The sequence below is a fragment of the Drosophila innubila genome, assembly GCF_004354385.1.
Source record: "Drosophila innubila isolate TH190305 chromosome 2R unlocalized genomic scaffold, UK_Dinn_1.0 1_C_2R, whole genome shotgun sequence".
Classification (NCBI taxonomy): Eukaryota; Metazoa; Arthropoda; class Insecta; order Diptera; family Drosophilidae; genus Drosophila; species Drosophila innubila.
Window position 1 is genome coordinate 15812217 of NW_022995374.1, and position 24658 is coordinate 15836874.

Here is a 24658-nt window from a genome sequence, read left to right on the forward strand (position 1 = left end):
CGAACTGCAGCGTTGCGTTGTCTGACCCCGTGACTTCAGTTTATCGATAGTTTCTATTTAAATTTTAAGAAATTAATTACATTTTATATTCGAAATATGATAAAATAAAAGTATTTAATTTAAATCGGGAAAGAGAAGTTACAAACTTAATTCTAAAAATATATACCGGAAAACAAACAAAATACTAACAAAAATTCTGCAAACATTTAAAAAATTCCTGTTTCTAAATTAAGAAAAATTTAAAATAGGTATTTATTTTAGAAATGTTACTATTTTTAATTATTTTTTTCTAAAATAGTACGGCTTGCCAGATCGGCAAACTTCTTCTGGGAAAGGTGGCAGCCCTTCGGCTTAAGCAGCGCTGCCCCCGTGACTAAAGTTTATAAAAGAAAACGAAAACGCACCGTAGGAGTTCAGTGCCGTATTCAAAAGCAGAGCGTGCTTTAGTCGCCCAGCAGCAGCAGCCAGCAATAAACCCGAGAGGCCAGCCACAGAAGCGAGTTGCTTTAAATTAGATTTCTAATCACGTGAGTGAAAAAAAATCAGTAAAGTCATATGAGCCACAATCAAAATGATATAAACCAAAATGTAACATTACAACAACAATGCTGCTGCGACAACTTGCTACGAAATAAATACGAAAAGCAAACAAGAGGCCACGAGCAAAAACGTCCGTACCAAGAAATTTATTTGTACAATATTTTCTGCCACGACATACACACACACACATGCATAGTACAGTAATGGCAATGAGCGAACCATGTAGGTGTTTGTGTGAGTGAGCTGTGAGCGTAAATGTTGCTGCAAAATTGGCTCAGTAACTGTCAAAAAAAAAAACTACGAAAAACGCGCAAATTTTGCCAATTGTGTTCCAAAAAGAAGTTTTAAATAACTCATGTGCGTGTGCATGTGACTCTGTGTGTGTAATTTTCCAGCGCGTTGTCATTGCCAATTGGACTTTTTAAATGTGAGCTCATTCCGTCATGCGCTCATACACACACACACGCATACAGAGCCACATGACTTGAGCACACAAATACATTCATAAGGGCTCTCAGCGTCGCACTCAAAAACTCGAGATAAAATTCAATAATTTGAGGCAAGCGGCGAGTGCTTTTTGCTCTCGGGTCTCTCGCATCTCGCGCTCACTCACAAATCGTACGTCGTCGTAGCAGCATTGTGGTTCGAAAAGCAGCGCAAGATTTTTTACATACACACTACGTATATACATATATACACACACATATATTGTATATGTAATAAAAATACTTTGTTCCTTGCAAAGTAAAGCAAAGCAAATCGCGCCGATATAACATAAAAGAAATCAAAGTGCAATAAAGCGAAATATAAAACAAAACGAATTCAAATATCGATTTTCATTTTGTAGCCCAAAACACACACAAAAAAACAAAGCAAAATGTCTTCAGATGCGACAACCGACAACCCCATCTATGGCCCCTTCTTCGGTGTTATGGGCGCAGCGTCCGCCATTATCTTCTCAGGTGAGTTTATCTACATTTCTACTCCTTCAATTCGTCGTACACAATGTGAAAAAAGGGACACGCGTGAAAAATCGAACATTTTGTGGCGTAAAAGAAAGACATAAGAAGAAGAAGAAGCAGCAGAAGCAGAAAAGTACCCAAGTCTGTATATTGTGTGTAGATACGTTTGTAGGTGGAAGGCAACGGCAAGTGTACAATTATTCAATACACGCACAGTCCGACTCACATACACACACACGCTTGCACTTGAGCATGTGTTTGAGTTTGAGTCGATTCCAAATGCGCGTGACTAGCAAAAAAGAAGAAAAAAGGTTTCATGTTTTAGCCACAACAGTTAATATGAGCATATGAGCAGCACCCTTATTACATAAAATATATTCAATTATATTTCAATTTTGTATAGATATTTTGCGCATTCAATTGCTTTTATTGCAAACACAAAAATGGCAGCATCGAAATTAGAAATTTTGCTGCCTTTTTTTTCAACATGCTAAAAACGGCAATACTCATACACACACAACAGCAACTGAGCGGTAGATAAAAGGAGAGAGAGAGAGAGAGCGACAGAGATAGCGTTGCGCACACTCTTGTGTCAGGCATTGTTCTCTTATTGTATGTACGTACGAGCGAGTGGTTGAGAGAGAGCAGAGTTACGGTTTTTTTGAAGTTTATGACGCGAAGCTTGCTTTCCTTTTCACACAGTCACAAGACCAACTTTTTGGTGTTGCCATACTAAAAAGTATTTTTTTCTTCGTTTATCTTTTGATAAATAAATGTAGAGAGTAAGAATTAAGGCATATTTAGGGCTTCCATGCGGGTAGGAAAATGCAGTAAATGTTGATGCAATGTGTCATATTCATCAGAATTTTCTTCAGTCACGTGCGTCATTAGCATTAACATGTAAATATCAGTCAGCTGATAGGTTAGCCTATATATGTATAGGATTTCCAGTTAAAGGCCCATTGTTATCTGATCGTATTATTCTCCCAGCACTGTTTATACAAACACATGATTGTTCATTCCTCACACATTCTCACTCGAGTTTATCAAAAGAAGTTATCGTAATAATCGTAATCACATGCCCAATGTTAAATGTTACCTCAACGATCAATCGAGTCTTTAATCGAGTCACTACAATACAAGGTGGTATCACATGTCTACGTTTCTTTTATAATAGAGAGCTTATCAGAGGCCATACATTTATACTTAGGTATATTTACCTTAGCTGATAAGTGGTTCGGGATTATTTACCAATAACTTGACAGTGATAAGATACGTTGCCCGCTTTTTACGTTTTCCTTTCAACATTAAGAATATAAAGTAGCACGCGCTGCTTTTTGATTAAGATGAACACAACGTTGATTTTACTTTAAATGTTTATTTTTTGGGTATATTTAAAGGGACCTATTTGAAAATAAACAAATCAGTGATATAATTATTAAGTCATGCATCAATTTCAGTCTTATGATGGAAGCAAAATCAAATAAAACAAAGTTTGCCCTGGGTTTTAATATTTACTTTTCTAGTTAGCCGAGCTGTATCAAAATTTATAGATAGCGCTTTCAACGTCTTAACATGGCAACAATGATAGCGCACCTCTTATGTAATAAAATGTCAACAGCGTATTTCATTTTAAGACGTTTTCAAGTACGTTTTGTACCGTCAGCATTTGCATATAATGGAGGAGCCTACATATCTGTCTGGCAACGTCGTGATCATATTAACCACCATGAGAATGAGAAAGAGACAGACTGAAAGAGAGCATGTTAAGCTCGGGCTTGCAAATAACTCAAATCGCTCAAATGTTGCTGTTGTTTGTGACAGATTCTGACTCATTGGTTGTCGATATCGCTGCTGCTGTCGCTGTTGTTGCTGCTGCTGCTGCTGCACAATGGGCGTTGTTTTCAGTTTTATCAATTTGCCACTGGGTTTTTTTGTTCTCGCTATTAATGAATCTAGAAATCCTTCACACGCACACAAGATGAACATACACACACATAGACAAGTGAATATAGGTAACAATTTACTCCCACAAGCTGTGTTTGCCTGCGCAAACGCAGTGACAAAATAGTAGTAGATACATTTACATATAGAAATGATAGTAAAACCAATATCTATATATACAAACATACTATGTATGTATGTTGTTCAATTATGTACAAAATGTAAGCTAATGTCACGTGCTAGTTTTTGTTTATTCTTAACGATTCTCGATAGCATGCAAATAAAATAAAAAATTCCATAGACATTGTAAACAGCAGCAAAAGCAGCTGGAGACTGAGCGCTGTAACGACCCTGTTTTAGCCAATGTGTGTGAGCGAAAGAGAGAGATTGAGAGAGAGAGAGAGAGAGAGAGCGGGAGTGCAAAACGTGGCAGCTCAAAAGTCAGTGTGTGTGTGTGTGTGAGAGGGTGGGTGGGGAATTTACCTCTAAGCCCTTTATCTGATGCATTTGAGCTAATTAATAATAACTTGTAATTAATATGATTAATATGTAACAAACGCTCGTTCACATCCTGCGCACCAGCAAATTATCTAATCTAAAGCAACTGCTGAGTTTTTCTAATCGCAAACTGTTGTGTGAGAGTGAGATAATGAGATAAAAAAGCAGCGAAAAGCTAAAATGGATTTAAGATGCTTAAAAAATGTTGTGTAGATTGTGCATTCCAACGCCTTTGACTTTTCACTTGTACTTGTCTCAAACAAATGACAACGAACGACAACAACAAATTCCCCTTCCCATTGAGCAATGTTTGATAAGATGCTGCTCATCTCTTGCTTGCTCTCTCTCTCTTTTTTTGTCGCTCAAAGTTGCTCTCGGTTCTGCTGTGCGCACTCAACTGTGACGCTTCTATTTGTTGTTGTACACATACACACACTTGCATATGTGGTACATACACACATAGATTCTTATTCGTTTCGCTTGCTACTTTCACATATTCCTCACATTTATATTTATCTTAAAATGTACTGGTTGTTTGTTTTTGTTTCTATGCTCTCAGTCGTCGCTTCCTCTTCTAGCGGTTTGTGTATTGTTCACAACGCCCACGATATCGTCTGCCATGCGTCTGTCGCCTGCGATCCGATCAGTTAAAAGAGCGACAAACCTAACAAGTCATTGCCATATTTTATTTATTATTTAAATTATGCATTCATTAATAAATGAACAATTTGCACATTTAAATGCAGCACAATGTCCGCCGTCGCAGTCAAAGTCAAATTACAGGCGTGCTCTAAATTTTTAATATGTTGCGTGGTTTATTTTGTGTTTAGTAGCAGTGTGTAGACACTGACAGTCCTTTACAGTCAGTGGCCAAAATAATGATGCATATAACGGACTCAGCTGTTACTGTTAAAAGTAGTGATGTCTCTTATCGCACACGACAGATGAAGAGAGAGAGAAAGACAAGTACACGTACGCCAGTTTATTATCTTGAAGTTTTTATGGCTCTATTAAAAATTTCACCTGTTTAAGATCTTATGTAAAAGGAGAAAAAACCTTTTTTTTTTAGCTTAATATGAACTAAGTAATTGCCTGATCATGCAACTCACAACTTGTCAATTTGTATATGAATATTCTCAATGAAGATTGTTGATTAATTGCAATTGAATGTAAATTGATTTTTGTTATTAGGGGTCATACGTTTTGAGCAGACGCATTTTATTTAAATTTAAATTGATGTTTGGAAATCCCCGACACGATGATAATTAAAATTATCGTTTTTTTGGTTGGGATGCAACGACAGTTTTGAATGTGTGTTTTGTTTTTAGATTCAGCTTGTTTGATTGCGACAAGTGTATACATACATATATTTGTATCTTTCATTAGTCAGCTAAAAACTAGAAGAGAAGAATAAAAAATCAAGTACTTTCCGGTTTTTATGACGCTGTTTTGTGCGTATGACGTACATATTTATATGTGTGCGTGTGTGTTCCTAAGTATAATTTGTTGTTGCTGTGTGACTTTGATAAATAAACAGCAATAAAAAGATTTTCAAATTTATTGAATTCTTGATTGAAACTTGCACGACTTTTGCCACACGATTGTCGATTGTCGCTAGTTAAATTCACATGTATTTTGGCAAGCCCTTTCAATTCGCACCGTTAGAATAATAGATTATCAATTTGAGTGGGAAATATTGTTAATTAGCATTAAAAATCACATGACGTTGCCAATTGACGCTGGAAGCGACTGTAGCTGTTGCTCTCATTCCCGCTCCCTTGCTCTCTTCCTCTCTCACATCTGTCATAGCGTTAACTCTGAAACGGCAGTTGGACCCACACACACACACATACATACAGTGAATGCATTTGGTTTTAGTCTACCAGTACTTTACGAACGTTAACTGTATGTGTGTTTTAATTCGATTTATTAGCGCTCCACTCACACACATACTCACTCAAACATGAGATGTTTGAAAATTAATTTAACAAATACCATTGACCGTCATATGAAACTGGTTTTATATTTCAATATTGAGTGCGCGTGTACACACACAAACGTACATGTACGTGTCATCTATATATTATTTGGCAACTCTAGCAATTAAAGCTTCTTTACATTTAGTCAGTCGACCTTATCAAATAAATATCGTAATGAGAGCCACAAGAGCGAGCGAATATGAGAAGAGAGGCGAAGAAAACACTCAAAAACTCTGACTTTAGCTTATTGAGCAGTTATGTACACACACACACCGACATCCATATCCATATGCATGTGTATGTATGTACTGATTGTTAAGCGGCAAGTCATGTGACTTTGCAAATGTTACGTTAATTTAAAAAAAATTCACTTTACGCTGATATTTATAGTACACCAATTATTAGAATTTGAAAGTATTTTCCAGAATGATCAATTATATAACGTTTATGACCCCAAAAATAACGAATTACATGTAAATATGTTGATAGTTTCAAGGTGATTCCGGCAGTGTGACCCTATTAATCAACAGCTATGAAATTCAAATTGATCAGAAATGAGTGGGGGGAAACAGAAGAAATTACACATTTATTAATTTTACAAAATCCTTTTTTAAATCGTTTTTACAGCACTCGGCGCTGCTTATGGCACTGCTAAGTCTGGTACCGGTATTGCTGCCATGTCAGTGATGCGTCCTGAACTGATCATGAAATCCATCATTCCTGTGGTCATGGCGGGTATCATTGCCATTTACGGTCTGGTCGTCGCTGTCCTGATTGCCGGCCAACTGGATACGCCCGCAACTTATACCCTATACAAGTGAGTATATCGATAGACAGACAGAGAGAGAGTGAGTGAGTGAGTGAGAGATGAACTAATTTCAATATCTATCGTTCCTCCATAGGGGTTTCATTCATTTGGGCGCCGGTTTGTCTGTGGGCTTCTCGGGCCTGGCAGCCGGTTTCGCGATCGGCATCGTGGGAGACGCCGGTGTGCGGGGAACAGCACAGCAGCCTCGTCTGTTCGTCGGCATGATCCTGATTCTCATCTTCGCCGAAGTGTTGGGTCTCTACGGTTTGATTGTGGCCATTTACCTGTACACGAAATAAATCAATCAATTTAACACTTACACACACACAACAACAAGTAGACAGAACAGCCCAGCAATCAACAACAACAACAACCAGAACAACAACATCAAACATCAAGAAATGCAAGTAAAAAGTGTATCAAATAATAAAACCATCCAACAATAACAAACGACAACAACAAATGAAAATGAAAATAAAAATGAGAATGCGAATGCGAAAAACGTGGCAACTCTGGTCGCCGTTTGTATATAGCAAAAAACAAAGAAACAAAAACTAAATAACAATAACAACAACTGCAAATAGGAGTTGGGCGCCAGGGTTGTCAACAACATCATTTTTTATAATTTCCTTGTTATTGAAATATTTTACTTTGCAAATTTCGACTAAATTGCTGGTGCACTGTTTAGTTAAGTTTTATTTTTCCGTTCAAATCAATTTTGCAGTTAAGTTCATAAAGTTGTAATATCAAATTTGTCTCTTTCTTAAACTATAATTCTTTATTTTTTGCGCTCCACAAAACGTGTGCTCTTTGTTATTTGTTTTTTCCATTATTATTATTAAATAATGTTTAGTGTATATGTAAAATTCGTTAAAAACAAGTTTGTAATGAATAATAATAACAACAACAACAATTGTAAATTTGCATTCAGCTGCAACAAATTGAAAACAAATTTAGCGAAAAGGGCCAAAATAACAACAAATAAATGCAACCAACCAACAACAACAACTTGAAGTACGGCAATTGTTAAGAAGGGCAACACTGGCAGCAGCAGCAACAGCAGCAGCTGTTTAAGCGCGTGCGCGCATGCGTAGGGTTGCCACCTCGGCCAAACTTTTGTGCCCACAAAAGCTGAAGTCGGCAAAGCAAAAGTTGTTGTTGTTGGGGAAAACGGCAACAACAACATCATGAAAAACTACTTGGCAATACTTCAACAACAACTGCAACAAAACCAACTACATACAATCATAAAACAACACTCACACACACACACACATGCATACAAAAATGTAACTAAGTCCTATGTTTATTTTTAATTATTGTTCAATTCTAAGAATAATATATTAAAAATTAATAATAATAAATTATATATATATATATATAATTATGATTTTTTTGTGATAAGAAAATACATAAAAAATTGTAATACAAATACAAAACAAAAACAACAATTACGGTATTGATATACATAATATATATATATACATATATATTATACAACATGAGAATGATAAACAATTATACATATTAACATGAAAAAGTTGTTATAAACACAAAATACAAATCAAGCATGAAATCCCGAATGAAAAACTATATAAAAAATCACACACAATTTTTCCGCTGTTATTGTATAGTAAAGAAACAAATATTATATATAAAATATATATTATGTATAAAATATTAACATGAAAATGTAGTAGCAAAATTATAAAAACAACAAACACAGACACAACACAACAACATCAATAAGAAAAGTCGTGCAAACAAACAAAAAAAAACTCAATAACGTTGATAACAACAACTCGAAGATCGATCAACGTTGAAAAATGCAACAAAAAAATTGTAAAATCCCAACAAATTAGAAGTTATGCGAAGAAGAAGAGAAAACCTAAACAACAACAATAATTCGATTTGTATACAACTAGCAAATAACAACAACAATTTGTATAGTATATAACAAAAACAACAACAACAACAAGAGCGAGAAGAGGACAGCAAATTGCCAGCAATTGAGAACCGTTACCAACGATCGTCGTGGGCGTGGTCATCGAGAGGGGGGCGGGGGCAACACCTCCCTGCCCGTTGGCCGCCGATGCATTCGTGATGCTGAGAACGCGGAGGTGACCAACCTGTGCAGGGCGCCCCTTCACCCCCTTCCTTCGACAACCACGCCCCGCTGACAATCGCTGGTGTCGACTCTGTTCTTGCAATTTCTCCTCATTGAATGCTACAACAGAGACAACAACAAAACATGCACAAAAAAGACAACAGCTAAAGAGTAAATTGAATAAGATCCACACACGACATGTATTCCACACACATTAACAACATTTGTACAGAAATGCCTTGTTGCAAACCAAAATCCCCCCTCGACCCCCTTCTCAGCAGAGTTGCGACGCCCGTGTTGCGTTCGCTTTGTCGATGAGGGGGGGAAAGGAAATGGGGCATGGAGAGTGACAGGGCTAATTGTTTTGAGTGCAGAGTATGTGGCCGTCGGATTTGTTTTGATTTGTTTACGTTTAATGCGGAAAAATTGTCACGAATTTGTATTATTAACTGTGTAATTTGCGTTCTCTTGTTCACATACAATTCGATTTAAGGTTTAACTGTAACTGTGTATTCGATAAAAACAACATCAAAAGCAAAACAACAACAGACATTGTATGAAATAAATTGTAATTTCTAATTTCCAAAAAAAAAAACAAACTTGACTTTTCTTTTATTGGTTTACAGAGGTTTGGGAGAAGATATGATAAAAAGGAAAAGAACAACATTCAGTACACTCAAGAAACAATTTAAAAGGCACTTAAAAGAGATTTAAAACAGCCCAGAAACATATGAATCTTGATGGCTGTAAAGCTCAGGAGATGACTTGTATTTTGATAATACGAAAATCTTCATTGACCACTTTGAGTCATCCTTTGGTTTTTTTTAATGTTATTCAGGAATTGATTTGTTAATCCATACCGTGAGATCTATTAATTTAGAGTTTAAAATTTCTCAATCTCATTTTTTCGTCTGGAAAATTAAAGAACTACAATTTGACAACCGACCTTACCAGGTTCCACCAGCTATACTTACGTTTTTAAGATTCGATTGCCTTTCAAAATGAAAACATAACACAAAAAGTTTCAATAGTATTTCTTGCCTCTATATATTTTCATTTCTCAGTGTTTACATGTTTTTGTTACTGTCTGTTCCACTTGTACATACTAAATTGTGTATATGTCGAGTTAATATTATATATAATATATATTTCTATGAATATATATATATATAAATTTTATTTTCATTTTTGATTACATTAGTTACAATGTGCGGGCCGTTCGATCTAGTTTTGGGCCCCGAAACTGAATGTTTAATCAATTAGTTGCTTGGCGAGCTCTAAAATTATTCATAAGTTCTGGGAAAACTCCATGCTTTTTGTTTTTGTAGCTGATGTTGCTTTGCTAAATCGTTTATAGGTTTGTAATCATTATTTAATTATTAATATTATTTATTAAAGCGGTTTGCATTATTAGTAATTTAATTAATATCATGATATATATTCTTTTTCATAATAATCATTAACTATATACAAAATAATGAGGTTAAACAGAAGTAGAACAGAAAATCAAAGTCCAAATTTTCGAAATATTTCTATTGGATGTAAAAACTTTAGATGACGACAGGCAGTGTTGAAATATTGCAAATACATATATCTATGTTGAACTGTAGCTTATAATAGTTGTGTTATATAAGAAGTATGCAAAATATGTAGTTAACCTATTTACGAGTATTATCTCTGTATACATTCCCTTGTTCTGCGGTTCGACGACAGTTAACCATACAATTTAAAATATAGTCTCTATAATTTTTTTAGAAAACTTTTCTCGAAAAATTCCTATGTATTTTGTTATATTCATCTTTTTTGCAAAAATCTGAGGTAGATTATATTTTTATTTGAATTTTCTCTCATTACGTGTTCTTTTTTTATTTGTGTTCCGGTACAAAATATGGTTGAATCTCATTTTTAGGCATTCCAAATTGTTTTTTTTTTGTTCTTTATTATTTGTTTTGGTTTCGTTTTGATGAACTCAGAACTTCCAGGCGATTGTTAAAAGGTATTGCTTTCAATTTATATACGTATTTAGCCTATAACATTTACAAAATGCAACTTTGCCTCATCTATAAAAATGAAAAACAATTAAAAAGTACAAAGCTATATTCAAAACTTAAAGGCGTTTCTACATAAGTATTATATATAAGTATATATATATGCTTAAAACTATAGGCTGGCGGCAAGGGGGAAGGGTCTTGAGTATAGGCGCAGCTACAACACACAGATATAGTTTATATATATTATATATACTTATATGGGAAATACGATAAGCTTTGTGCGAAATAAGAATTACGAAAAAGATAATACATGTTTCTTTTATCTTCTATGATCTTGATTTAGTTTTGTTTTCTTTACATTTATCAGTCGTTCTTATAACTGTTGAACTGTATTTATCATCGTTATCATTTTGTGGTTGTTGTTATCCATAATCTTTTGTGGTGTATTCATTTCGCTTTGGCAGTGTTGAGTAATGGGTTCGTATAGTATTGATTTTCGTATCATCTTAATTTTTAAACACTTATAAATTCATTGGCGTAGAAAATTATATATAGTTATTTATTATTTAAGGCGAACTCTTTCTTTATGTTACTTAACCTTTGACATTGACTGTTGCTGTTGACATAATTTACAAAAATAAACAATTATAATTGCAAACTAAATATAATAAAAGAATAAACAAAATAAATTGTAAAAAAAACAGCTTGTAATTGTTATTTATTATTTTGATTTCTTTTTGTTGTTTTTTTTTTGTGGGTTTCTTTTCTAAATGAGAAATTGCTTAAGTGTATGCTTATAGAAGTGAATTATTGCTATCGCACTAAGAGCAAACAACTAATTATATATATAATATGTACAAAGCATAGCGACGACAATTATGTAAAAATTTGGACTACATTAATTTGTTTACATTTTAAATTTAATTATAATTATAATTAATTTTCATTTCTTGTTTTGTTGCTAACGAAAAATTGGAAAACTTAAAACTGTTTGCATTGCTCATTAAAACATTGAGTACATGAAAGTTTAATTAATTGTAATTATTAGTTAAAAATTAAAATTTTAGCGATAAATGCTTCAAGTCTTATTCTTGTTGTTTGTGCGATTTTCTCTCCATTTGCAAATCTTGTCAGTTTTTGTTATCTTTAAAATGGAAGTTTTGGAATACATTGAAACGATGGGAGGCATAGAGATGTAAGGGAAAAAGAATCGAAATGATAAATTACATTTAAATGATAACTAATTACAGATGAAACTACAATACGAACTAGGAATACGAAACATTGAACATGAATTGGGAACAAGTCTTGTCTGTGGCGCGTTTACTCACTTTACTCTTTTCTACTCTCGTTTAGGCAGTTCACAATTTACAGAATTTACTTAACAACTAATTAGGATTACGATTAAATAGCTAACATTATAAATAAGTATACAAGTTATTCAACTTTGTTCACGCCTTTTTGTTAAGTTTTCTTTTTTGTTTTTTTTTTTAAATTGTGTTTTTGGGATGATATTGAAGCGATTTCTATATACAGTTTGTGTTTGGGTTATGGGCTTGTAATTATTTATAGTATGTATATGCATGTGATACTTTTGGGGAAGTGGTGGGCTGTGGGATCTAGGGCCTTATAAAAACTATATGTATATATAAACTACTTGTCACTGTTTACTCGTTTGTCCTTTGTTGTGTGTGTGTTTTTTGGGGTGTATTTCATAATAATTACTTAAGCAAATACTTTCTAAATGGGCACCAGGGCATCTGTTGGCACAAGCTGCGGTTTGACTGCCGTTGTTGTTGTTGTTGTTGTCGTCGTCGCCTTGGGTGGCTTTCGTGGATGCTTGCCACGCTGTTGCATCTGCAGCTTGGCAATGCTGAGCACCTGCTGATAACTGGAGACTGTGCAGCTGCTTGAGCTTATTGTGCCCGAGACGCCATCATCTTCATCTTCATCCTCATCATCATCATCATCGTTATCGTCATCGTCGTCATCCTCATCTGCCTCGCTGGCAGCACACTCGCTGCCACTTAGATCATCTGCGTCCTGTTGCTGCAACTGCAGCGCATTCACATTGTAATCATCGGCAAAGAGTTGCGCATCGTAGCGCAGTCTGTAGGCGGTGCTCAGAAGACTGTCTACGCGTGTCTTCTCCGACGGACGCATGTGCTTAATGTGCAACACCTTCGTGTGCTGCTTGGTTCGATTCGGACACTCTGGCAGCCACTCATCCGAGATGCTACAAAGAGGGAAATGCAAATTAAAATATTGTCTCTAGTCTAATCAAATTTATTCAATTACATTTCACGTGGCGACCAGCGTACAAAGCACTCGTAGCTGCCTTGACTATTCCGGCGACGCATCAGACATTGACCCTGGAACGTGATCGCCTGTGCTCCGTTGGTGAGCGTACTGATCTGGCGCAGACGATGCTGCAGTCCCTCCATAATCCCCGTGTCAAAGAAATCAAACATGCGAGCTGCCAGAGAAAAGAAAATTATATTAAGATTTGTACAATATAATCATGTAAAAACCAGAGAATCAAACCGAAACAAATATAGTTTACGGTTTCGCTTCCCGTACGTCCCGAAATAACTATTTCGGTAAAAGGTTCTATTTCAGTTTTTTTTCTCTCGGTTCCGGCATAAGTAACGGTACGTAACGGTACAACAAATCAATTTTGAAATATTTTAAAATGTTAACATGTCGTTTTATAATAAATATGACATGAAAATAATAAGCTAGACCTAGAGGTCCAAAAAATATATATATTTTTTTATATGATAAAAATTTAAATGCAGAATCAATTTAGAGGCCAAATCATGATCAAAATGAAGTTCAAATTGAAAATCGGTTAAATTTTAATGAAGTTATGAGACATCAAAGTTGTTGAAATAATGTCAAGGCGTAAGTACAAAATTAAATGCACAATAAATTTAGCTGGCAAACCATGTTGAAAATGACATTCCGCTTGAAAATCGGTTCAGTTTTGAACAAGTTATGACTGTTGGAAGTTGGTCAACTCTTTGAGGTAGCAATTTTACCACAACCGAACCGGTACAAACGTTTCGGTATTCGGTATTCGGTTCTTGACAGAGATTTTATTACGGTAACAGTTTTAAGTTCCGACGGTAAAAATGAAACGGTTAGTTTCGATTAACGGTTCCGGTACCGGTTCCGGTGTTATTCCCTGTGTAAAAAAATCTTAGAAAACATACCATGAGTAAGTTAAGTTTTCATAAAGTTATGAGAAATTGAAGTTATCGATCAAGTGTAAAGGGGAAATGAGAGGAACAAATTTGGTTTAAGTGAACAGCATTTGTAATTTGACAGCGTTAAAGTATTATTTATATTTTCTGGCACTTCTTATCACAGTGAACCCACCTGAGAAGGGTTGTCGACGATAGCGCAACTTCTTGCCGTTCTTGCGCAGTTGCTTGGGCACGGGGGGATCGGAGGTGCGTTTGTTGGTGCTCTCCTTGGCATTGTCGGTGGCATTGAAGTGGTTGTTCACGTGCTTCTGCAGTGCCAGCTACACAAAGAGAAAGACATCGAGTTAGTAACGAGTCGGAGTATGATAGGGTTGTAACTGGATTGGATGAACTTACCTGAGAACCAAAGCGCAGGCCGCAGCCCTCGACAATACACTTGAATTGCTTGGAACCGCCGTGGGAGAGAACGTGTCGCTCGAGCCAACGGCGGGAGCAGGATTCCTTATTGTAGACCTTGCAGCCGACCCAGAGGCAGGCGAAGGGACCGGTTTGGGTGTTGACATGATGCGTCTGCATGTGATCCAAGAGCTTCGAGTTGCTCTCGTGCTTCTTGTTGCACTTGTCCCAATAGCAGACGCCATCATGCCGCTTTGCACCCTTGCCACCTGCCCCAGCGCCGGCCGGGAAGCGTATCGTCTTGGGTTGCGACAGGATCGGCGATATGGCACACTTGGGCAGCGATTTACTCGCGATCTCTGCCAGCGCCGTGTCCACCATGGTGCTCGGACAGGCGGGTGTTGCTGGTGCTGAACAGGAACCGGAAGCGGATGCGGAGCCGGAAACAGAAACCGAGCAATCATCATTGCTCGGCGAGGCGGGTGAGGGGGCGTTGCTGGCCATCGAGTTGCTGTCGGAGGCATTGCAACTGTTGCTGCTGTTGCTGGCCGACGAGGCGGGCGGACAAACTGACTTTGTCGAGCTGTGAGTGCGAAAGATTGGGAAAGCCATTAGTAAGTGCTTATTCTGGTATCTCAGACGAATTCCCAATATTTTGGTAAGTATTACAAAAACAATGAAGTAAAATTTGAAATTAAATTTTAGAGAACTAAAATAAAAAAGCATACATTTCAAAATGAAACACATTAAGAGATCAAAAATTGTCAAAAATTAATGGAAAAAGAAGCTTTGATTTGTTGAATTTTTTTTACTAAATTTTAATTCCCTAGCACTATTCGTAATATGGGGATTCAAATTTAATGCGGAATCGTATTATATTTCAAATACAAATTTATTTATATTTTTGACTTTCCAATTTTTGTCTTTTTAACTTGAATTTCTTGTTAAGAGTATCCCAATTGAAATTTCCTAATAACATTATTCTCAATATCTTTTACAAATTATTCGGATATGATATATTATACACTAGATGTTGCTGATGTGTTTTTACTTACATGGCATCTGCAATTGAGTTGCTGCTTTCGCTGTTGCTGAGGCTGCCGCCAATTCCGGACTCGGGCGTGAGTCGCTTGTGAGTTGCTGTCTCCGAGGATGCCACCGATTTGTCATCCTCCTCATCGTAGTTGCTGCTGCACAGAGATGTTGCTGTTGTCACAGCTGCAATAGCTGCGCTTGCTGCTACTTCAGATGTTGTTGTGGCTGCTGCTGCTGCTGTTGTCAGCGTTGGCAGCATTGCTGCTGTGTCTGTCTGGGAGCAATCCTCGGTGCCACTGGAGTTGCAGGACGAGGTGACCATCTCACTGAGCATATCCTGTTGACTGGCATTTCCCTCCGGCGATGACATGGGAACCGAACTCAGCGATGCTGGTGTCGATGCCTCCAGCGACAGATCCGCTGCAGAGCTGACCGAGTTGCTGTTGTTGCTGTAGTTGCTGCTGCAATTGGAGTTGCACTCCGTCAGCAACTCGTGCTTCACATTGCTCTCTCGCCGTGTGCTCGGCAATTGCCCGGCAAAGCTCTGTGGCTTCAGGGAGAGTGAGAGGGCAGGTGTTGTTGCTGGTGATGCTGATGATGATGATGATGTTGTTGTCGCTGCTGCCGACAGAGTTTCCTCCATGGGCTCCGCTTTGATGGCCACCAACGATTTGCCAAATGCCGACAATGTGCTCGACGAGTGAGCGGAGAGTGTCGAGTTGTTGCTGTTGCTGCAACTGTTGCTGCTGCTCGGCGAGCCGTAGGGCAACGCCGTCAGCGAGGAGGAGGGGGAGGAGCAGCATGTTGTCGACTTGCCCACAATGCTAATGGCACCATTTGAGTTCTTGACCAGATCAAACAGATCGGCAGTGCTTGAGATCTTAGCAACTGTTGCTGTTGTCGCAGCTGGCGACAACTGTTGCTGCTGCTTAGCAATGCTGAGTGTTGGCGTCAATTTGGCAGGTGCAATGCTCACCAGTGGTGGCGTGGGCGTTGTTGTGGGCGTGGCACTCTTACGCAACTGCTGCAACTCCTTGGCAGCAACTGTTGCTGCTGGCGTGCTGGTTGGCACCAAAGGCGGCGGCGTTGTGGGCGTGGCAATTGCTGTGTATTTGCATTTGCCCATTTGTTGTTGCTGCTGTTGTTGTTGTTGCTGCTGCTGCTGCTGATGTTGCTGGGGGGAGGCACGCTTTTGATAGGGTTTGGCGAGGGCGGCTGGCAATGTGCGAGATTTGGCGGCAACATTGCTAAGGGAGGAGGTGGAGGAGATGGTTACCAGAGGGGGAGGTCCCTTGATGATGGCACGTTGTTGTTGCTGTTGTTGTTGTTGTTGCTGATGTTGCTGTTGTGGCAGCAGGGCAGTGTTGTTGCTTAAATTATTCGAGGCATTGCTGTTGTTGTTGCTGGCAGTGTTGCTGTTGCTGCTGCTGTTTGCTGCAGTCAACGGCGGTGGCTGTGTGGCAGTGATAAGTTGCTGTTGTTGCTGATGCTGCTGCTGTTGATGTTGCTGCTGCTGTTGTTGTTGCTGATGTGAGAGCAGCAGTTGCGCCAGTTGCTGCTGCTGCAGCTGCAACTGTTGCTGCTGCTCTGTGGCTGGCTCAAAGATGGAACTCAAGGCGGGAATCGGTTGCAACGCCGGCAATGTCTGTTGTTGTTGTTGCTGCTGCTGCTGGTGTTGCTGCTGCTGTTGTTGTTGCAGCGCCACGGCAGCAGCTACTTTCTGCTGCTGTTGCTGCTGACTGTTGGCGGCAATTGCTGCTGCTGCCTGCGCCAACATGGCCGGCAACGTGGCCGCATTCAGCAGCAATCCCGCCGGTGTTGCCATGAACACAGGTTGTGCTGCTGCTGCTGCGGCGCCAAGACGTTGCAACTGTTGCTGCTGCTGCTGTTGTTGTTGTTGTTGTTGGTGCTGATGCTGCTGTTGTTGTTGCTGCTGTTGCTGTTGTTGTGCTGCAATGGCAGCTGCAATCTGTTGCTGAAACAATTCCTGAAAATTGGCAGCACCATTTGCAGTGGGCGTGGCAGCAACTGCTGCTGCTGCCGCGGCCTTAACAGCCGCCGCCTGTTGCAGCTGCAATTGTTGCTGCTGCTGTTGGTGTTGCTGCTGTTGCTGTTGTTTGAGCAACAGTTCCTGCAACTCATTGGCGCTGAGCAGACCAAAGGGATTGACGCCACCAGCAGTTGCTGCTGCCGCCGTGGCAGTGGTTGCCGTCGTCGTTGTTGCCGTTGTCACTTGTTGCAACTTAAAGACGGTGCCGTTGAGGAAATACTGTGCGGCTGCTGCTTGTGCTGCCTGCGCAGAGGCAGCTGCTGCTGCTGCATTGTTGCTGGCGGCAGCAGCAACTGCTGCCTTTGCCACATTGTTCAGTTGCATGATGTTGGCGGCGGCGGCAAGTTGCGGCGGCAATTGCACCAGATTCGGCAACTGCACCGGCAGCTGATACAACGTGGGATTGGGCGTGGCAGGGGCGGCGGACAGTTGCAGCTTTTGGCAAGGCTTGGCAGCAACTGTTGTTGTTGCTGTGGCGGTGCTGCTGCTGCTGCTGCAGATGTTGTTGCTGCTAATGCTGCTGCTGTTGCGGTACGCGGTTGCTGCCAGCAATGTTTTGGTTGCCTGCAGCTGCAACTGTTGCTGCTGTTGCTGCTTCATTTCCGGCGTACGCGGTGCAATTGCCACATGCTTCTTGGCCGGCGATTTGCCCGTGCTCGAGTTGCCGCCCCCGTGCGAGTGGTGGGCGTGGCTGTTGCTGCTGGGCGTTTTACGCAAATTCGGCGCCACTTGAGCAATTTTAGCTGGTTGCTTGCTGCTGCGCTCGATCTTCTTCAAGGCAGGCACCGGCAATGTGGCAGCTGCAACACTAGTGGCAGCAACAGTTGTTGTCTTTTGCTGTAGCTGTGGTTGCTGCTGTTGCTGCTGTGGTTGTTGTTGTGATTGTTGTTGCTGTTGCTGCGGCTTTGGCTCATTCAGCTGCGAGAGTATATTAAAGTATTTATTCAGCGATGCTGTTGTTGCTGGCGTGCTCATTGTCAGCGTGCTGGGCGTGGCAGTTGCTGTGGTTGTTATTGCTGTTGCTGTTGTCGCTGGCGGTGGCGATGGTGTTGCCAGTTTCCCTGGCGTCGCCTTCATTTGGGACTTGAAGAAACCCGTGATCTTTGTCTGCGATTCCTCCAAGGCGGCGGCTTTCAGTCTTTTATCGCTGCTGCTGTTGTGATTGTTGCTGTGGTTGCTGCTGTGATTGTTGCTGCTGTGCAAATCAGCACGTGACTTTTTTGCTGCAACAGCAATGCTGGCAGTGTTGCTGCTGTCGCTGTGACTGCTGGCAACAGCAGCGCGTTTCTTTGTGGTTGCAGCGAGCGGGGAGGAGTGCGAGTGGGCGTGGCTGGGGGAGGCGGGTACAGCAGTTGAGGTGCTGCCGAGACTTGTGTTCCAAGGCCATTGCAGCGTGGGCAGCGTTGTTGTTGCTGCTGATGTGTTGTTGTTGCTGTTGCTGCTGCGTTGAACGTTTGTTATTGTTGTTGTTGTGATTTTGGCAGTGTTGTTGCTGTTTATGTTGTTGGCTCTCGTTGCAATTTGGTTGATGTTGTTGTTGCTGTTGCTGCTGTTGGCAACTGTTGCCGTTGCAGTGTTGTTGCTGCCACTGGAGGAGGAGGCAGCGGCAGCGGCCGCTGCGGCAGCAGCGCTGAGTATTTGTGGCGGCATTTTAAGCAGCTCGTCGCTCAATAGCGAGTGCGCACTGTACGGTGAACCTGGCTCGGATGCATCCTCACTGGAGCCAGTGCTGGAATCGGCGCAGCTCAACGAGGTGGCAACGCCGCTGCAAAAGAGAACAACATAGCAAACAATTAATAAACAATATTCATATATTAAACATTAACCCTTAATTTATAATGCAGTTAACACAAACAAACAACATTTTGTTAGCCACACCTTTGAGACTTTTGTGGGGCACAACTCGTGTTGCTTCCTCTTCCCCGTTTGTTGCTCATGTGGCACGCATTTTAGTTGCACTTTTAATTCATGTTGCCTTTTAATTGTCTGTTGCTTAGTTAGATAAAAACATAATTCACACCAATAACAATAACAATTTGTTTTGTTTTTTCTCTTATTTTCTACTTGTTTTTTTTTATTGCCTGTTAACTAACACAATGTTAGTTAACACTGACACTGTTAACGCACACAATGGCCACACAACAGCTGTGAAATTTCCCAAACAATCGAAACCGCGTGCAGAGCGTTAACAGAAGCACGCTTTAAAGCTGCTTGCTATAAACTGCTCAACTCACGGCGCTAGCATTTAAATGTTAAGAGGAATGCTAACGAGCATATTAAAATTGGGAAAATAAATGAAATCCCAATTAAATTAAATAAGCTGTTTAAAGGTACATATTTATATAATTTAATTTAAGTAACAAAAGAAATCTTTTATAATTACAAAAATAAAAGGCAAGCAAACGAGAAAGAGATACAAAAGCATGCAATCTGCTATTATGCTGCTGCGAGAGCGGCGCACGCAAAAAAAAGAGAGCGAAAGAGAGCAAAAGAAACGCATATGTAGCACACAAAAACACACAAAACCAAAAACGGGTCGATAAACGAAAGCATAAGGTAAACAAAAAAAATAATACTACACAGCAAGAAGCAGCAGCCGAAAAGGAAGAAGAAATAAAATCAACTCCCATTCCATGCCCTTTTGCCCGCGTATTTTTTTTCCTCTCTTCGTTTTCTTTCGTTTTGTTGTTTCGTTCTGCATTGTCCGTCTGTGTTTCTCTGTCTATCCTCTGATTGTCTGTCGTCCGCATGCAACATAACCAACCAACCAACAACAACAACAGCAAAACGGAGCGCAGGCATTCTAATGCGGGAAAATTTCAGTTTCAGGTAGCAGAGGCCGCGACAGAGGCAGAAGCAGCGGCAGCAAGGCAGGCAGAGAACCGTTTTGGACTGGAGGGGGAACAAAATGGGAAATGGACTGCGACTTGCACGTAGGCAGAGCGGCTTGCCCCCCTTCCCATACCAATACGTTTGATGTTTGTTTGAAATTCTTGTTTTTTTTTTTGGTGTGTGTGCATATTTAACAGAATTAATAAAAAGCGTTGAGCGTGAGTCTTTTTCACACACTCAAATGCACGCACAAGCACACACACACATTTACATAAATACATGTGTGTGTGCTTAGTCTGTGTTTTTTATTTGCTTTAATTTTCGTTTTGTATGCAGTTGTTTTTGTTGTTGTCACTGCTGATTGCACTTGATTTTGAATTCTCATGTAATATTTTGTTTGGTCTTTTTATAACTTTTGTAAATTATTTTCTTTTTTATGTTCACAGAATATTCTTCTAGGTCTAATTTGGACATTTTAAGGTTTATGGAGCGAATTGACAATCCACCTGTCTCTGCCTCTCTATCACGCTCTCTTCCTCTGCCTGTGACAACATTCCTGTTCAACGCATCGTTAAATGTGAGGATTAATGTTAAGCCGCAGTTGGTCGGGTTAACAGCAACGACAACAACAATAACAACTCGGACATCGGTTCTACTTTGATGAGGTTTCTTTTGTTCATGTCGCCCTCAATGTTCAGATAACAAAATAAGCTACGTCAGTGTTGCCACCTTAGCTTATTTAATGATAAATTTAAACAATAAAACAAAAAAATGTTTTTTCTGTACATGTTAGGACATTCTTTTTACAAATATATATTTTTTAATTTTCTACATTCATTCTTTTTTAATTTTAAATTTCGTGCCTTTTCTAGAATCCGTTGTGTTTTCTTTTATAATTTATATTTTGACTTAAGATGTTTTCCACTTTTATTTTGATAGAATCCTAAGAATGTTATGAATTTTGTTGGCTTTTATAGATGACAACGAATCTGTCTTTCACAGTCAGTTAATTATTTTATTTTACAAGAAAAGTATTTACAGAAGTACAGAATTCAGTTTTCTTTAATTTTCTGAGAAGTTTATTAAATTTTATATTCAATCATATAATTTTCCGGTGTTTTCCAAGAAATTTTATCACAATCACTCCAGTTAATTTCCAATAACTAAACCATTTTAACATTGTTTTATTCCCAATTAGGCTAAATTTAACTCCGTAATAATACATCATTATAAAATTAGTATAAGTTTTTTATTGTTCATTTTAGCAAAAACCTTAAAGACTTTCTTCATTTTGTGTTGCATTTTAAAAAAATATGCATAACTTAAATTTTATTAAATTTTCACTTACAATTACTGTTTTTTGTTTAATTACATTTTGTTTTAAATTGTTGGCTACATTTGTATTGTTGAAAGAATTTGTAAATGTTGCATCACAACATAAAAAATAAACTGTTTACTGTTGAAATATTTATATATTTTGTTTAAGTTTCATAGTTTACATTTATTTAAATAGTGATCATAATTTATTTCCACACCTTTGAAGTTTTCACATTTTTTTTGTTTTAGCGACGCCATTTTTCAATTGAATAAATCACATGTGAAACATATATCACTTTATTTCTACAGTTTTGTAAAAAGTATTTATTTATGTTATGCCGAAAGTTAATTTCTTTTTCTGCGTAAGATTTATAAGTTTTGTAATTTGTGTTAAGTTGTAAATTAATTGCACAATCAACACTTCATTTATTTAACTGAACTTTTGGCTTTGTAAATTATGCACTCGTATTTAATTCCATCATTGTTGTTGGCCAATTTTCACACACTTCATATTAAATTCATTGAAGGCGCGCAGCAAAAACGGCAACAATTTAAATTTTATTAGAAAATCCCATTAGATACACACACACACACACAAGTACTCACAGATAAAAGACTTACACATACAGAACGACTTCCACTTCCGCTTGTAAGACGCCTGTATATTTGCATTTGAGTGTGTGTGTATCCACCACCCAACAGAGATTCCAACCCCAACCCACTGTTACAGTGCTGCCACCCACCACCCACCCAACACACACCCGCACTCACACTAGTGCCATGCCGCACCACACAATTGAGCACGCTTCATTTGCAAGGTATGAATGAAAAAGAGAAAGGGAGAGAGAGCAAACGCGAGAGAGGTGGGCGGAGGGGGGAGGCAAAAAGCGCAGCGCAACGCGACATAAAAATCATTGCATATTTGCGTGGGCAAACAAAAACAAATGACAGACAGAGCGACAGGCAGAGCTCAATGTTAACAGTTTATTTAACATATGATGTAAATGTAAGCGCTGCTGTAATAGTTTGACAAAATTGAAGCAGACATGCATGCATACATATGTATGTATTACACTTCACTACACACTACTACAACTACAAACACATGCGCAGCAGCTGAGAGGGAGCAATGCACGCGACGACAACGGCAACGACGACGACGGCAGCGTCAGCGGCGACGTAATCGCTGCCCCCTTTTGATTACTTTTATTTTTAACACACAGTCAGGCAGGCAGGCAGTCAGTCAGTCCGACGTCCGTCGCATCTTTGCAGACGTTTCGTTCTTTTTGTTTTTGTTGTTGAATGTACATATTTAGATATACTTGTGTTGGTATACTAACATTTAATGTTAGACAGCAGCTCCAAATGCTGGCGGCGTTGAAAGCAGCAGCGACAGCGACGACGACGATGGATATCCAAAGCGCAGCAACAAACGCACGCTGTTAGCACTTTAAGCTTAAATGTTATTCACACACACACTCACACTCATGTACACAATCACAGCTAGCGCACGCACGTTTGTTTGCTTCATATGCTTCTGCTTCTTATTCTTGCTTAATATACATACACTTGGTGCATTTTGTTATTGCATTTTCATGTGACTTTTTAGCACTTAATGGTTGTTTGCATTATATATCGTACACTAAACACACACACACATAAGAACATTGTTTTAATTAATCCGACATCGAAAAAAACCAAATTCCCAAGCGTTGTTCGTGCACTCGGTGCCCGTTGCCCGTTTCGTTCGTCCGTTTGCAAGCTGCAGACGCGTCCGTCGCGTCAAAGAGAAAATGGCTGAATGATGTGAAAGAGAAAATGAAAGACTGATTTATAGAATTCGTCGACAAAAGGCCAGGCAGCAAGAAATTCCCTGTTTTTGCTGCCTTTTTCAACTCACTCAGAGAGAAGTCGTCGCACCGCATCGCTTCGTCTGTGTTTTGTTTGTTCGCTCTTGTTCTCGTTCGTTCGTTCGCTTGCTCGCTCTCTCTCTCTATTTCTCTCTTGCTCCCGTTGTCTATCTCTCTTGCGCGATCAGAGAATTTCCCTGTATAAAAAAGGGCCTGTGGGATATTCTAACGGCAACTTTGGGCGCTGAGCGGTTAGAGAGAGAGCATTAGCTGAGCCCCGAGTGTGTCGAGGACTACAGCAATGCCACAGCTTCGGCTTGACGTCGACTTCGGTTTCGGCACACGACCACTGCACACACACCCACACGCTTGCATTTCGAAATGTGCGCTCTCTTGCACTCTCTCGCTCTCACTCCGAATGCTTCTCACGTTGGCTCTCTCTGAGTGCAGGGCCAGCAACCCTCGCGACTCTCTCTTGACTCTTGCAACACGTTCTGTTCCCTACGTTTCTGCCCATTATTATTATTATTTTTATTTATATTTCACTTTTTGTTGCTGTTGCAAGCACGTTAAATATTTCCTGTTTGTTTGTATGTCGTCGTCGCCGTCTCACCACTTTGAACCCGCAAATTGTATATATGTATACATATATATAAATATTGTGTGTATGTGTGTATGCGGGGGGCAGTTCATGTTATGGTCACGTACTCTCCGGCCTCTGCCTCTCCCCGCTGTGGCGCTCCTGCTCTCAACAAACATCAACTGGCAGTCCCAGCATTGCCGTTATGCGTCTACTGCCGTCGCGTGTTCTTCTTCCTCTTCCTCATCTACTTCTCTTCTACTTGTGCTTGTCACTATAGTGTAAGGTTGTCGTCTTTTTACTTTTCTTTTCTTTGCTTGGCTTAAATGTTTATCTAATTATTTAGACGTTTTCCCGTCAGCTTCATCCGTCAATTGTCCGACACTTTCGTTAAAAAAAATTATTCAATTTACCGGAGAAATCGAAAAGAACGAAAATAAATCTGTTAACTAACTTCTTGTGTCCTGTTATTTACATAGATTACATAGTTGAAATGTTAATGGATTGGAGAAGATTGTCAACAGTTGGGCTGGGCTTTAGGTACAAAGATTTCTCGGGAA

The 24658-nt window shown here is 39.3% G+C and overlaps 2 protein-coding genes across 2 annotated transcripts in view; one reads left to right on the forward strand and one right to left on the reverse strand.

Annotated features, from left to right (window-relative positions):
* The first annotated feature begins 372 nt into the window (after nucleotides 1-372).
* Nucleotides 373-7482, forward strand: LOC117785698 (V-type proton ATPase 16 kDa proteolipid subunit). Its single transcript, XM_034623883.1, has 4 exons — nucleotides 373-527; nucleotides 1388-1502; nucleotides 6551-6740; nucleotides 6826-7482. Exons 2-4 carry the CDS (start codon nucleotides 1418-1420, stop codon nucleotides 7028-7030), a joined length of 480 nt encoding a protein of 159 aa, XP_034479774.1. The 5' UTR covers nucleotides 373-527; nucleotides 1388-1417; the 3' UTR covers nucleotides 7031-7482.
* Nucleotides 7483-11946: 4464 nt separating this feature from the next.
* The window catches only part of LOC117783021 (zinc finger protein jing), a 158781-nt gene continuing 146069 nt past the window's right edge, over nucleotides 11947-24658 (reverse strand). Inside the window, exons 2-7 of the mRNA XM_034620172.1 lie at nucleotides 17568-19284; nucleotides 15490-17180; nucleotides 14435-15017; nucleotides 14211-14358; nucleotides 13128-13305; nucleotides 11947-13065 (exon numbers count right to left, since the gene is read on the reverse strand). Coding sequence (XP_034476063.1) covers nucleotides 12570-13065; nucleotides 13128-13305; nucleotides 14211-14358; nucleotides 14435-15017; nucleotides 15490-17180; nucleotides 17568-19284 — 4813 coding nt within the window. The 3' untranslated portion in view covers nucleotides 11947-12569. The remainder of the gene's footprint in view (nucleotides 13066-13127; nucleotides 13306-14210; nucleotides 14359-14434; nucleotides 15018-15489; nucleotides 17181-17567; nucleotides 19285-24658) is intronic.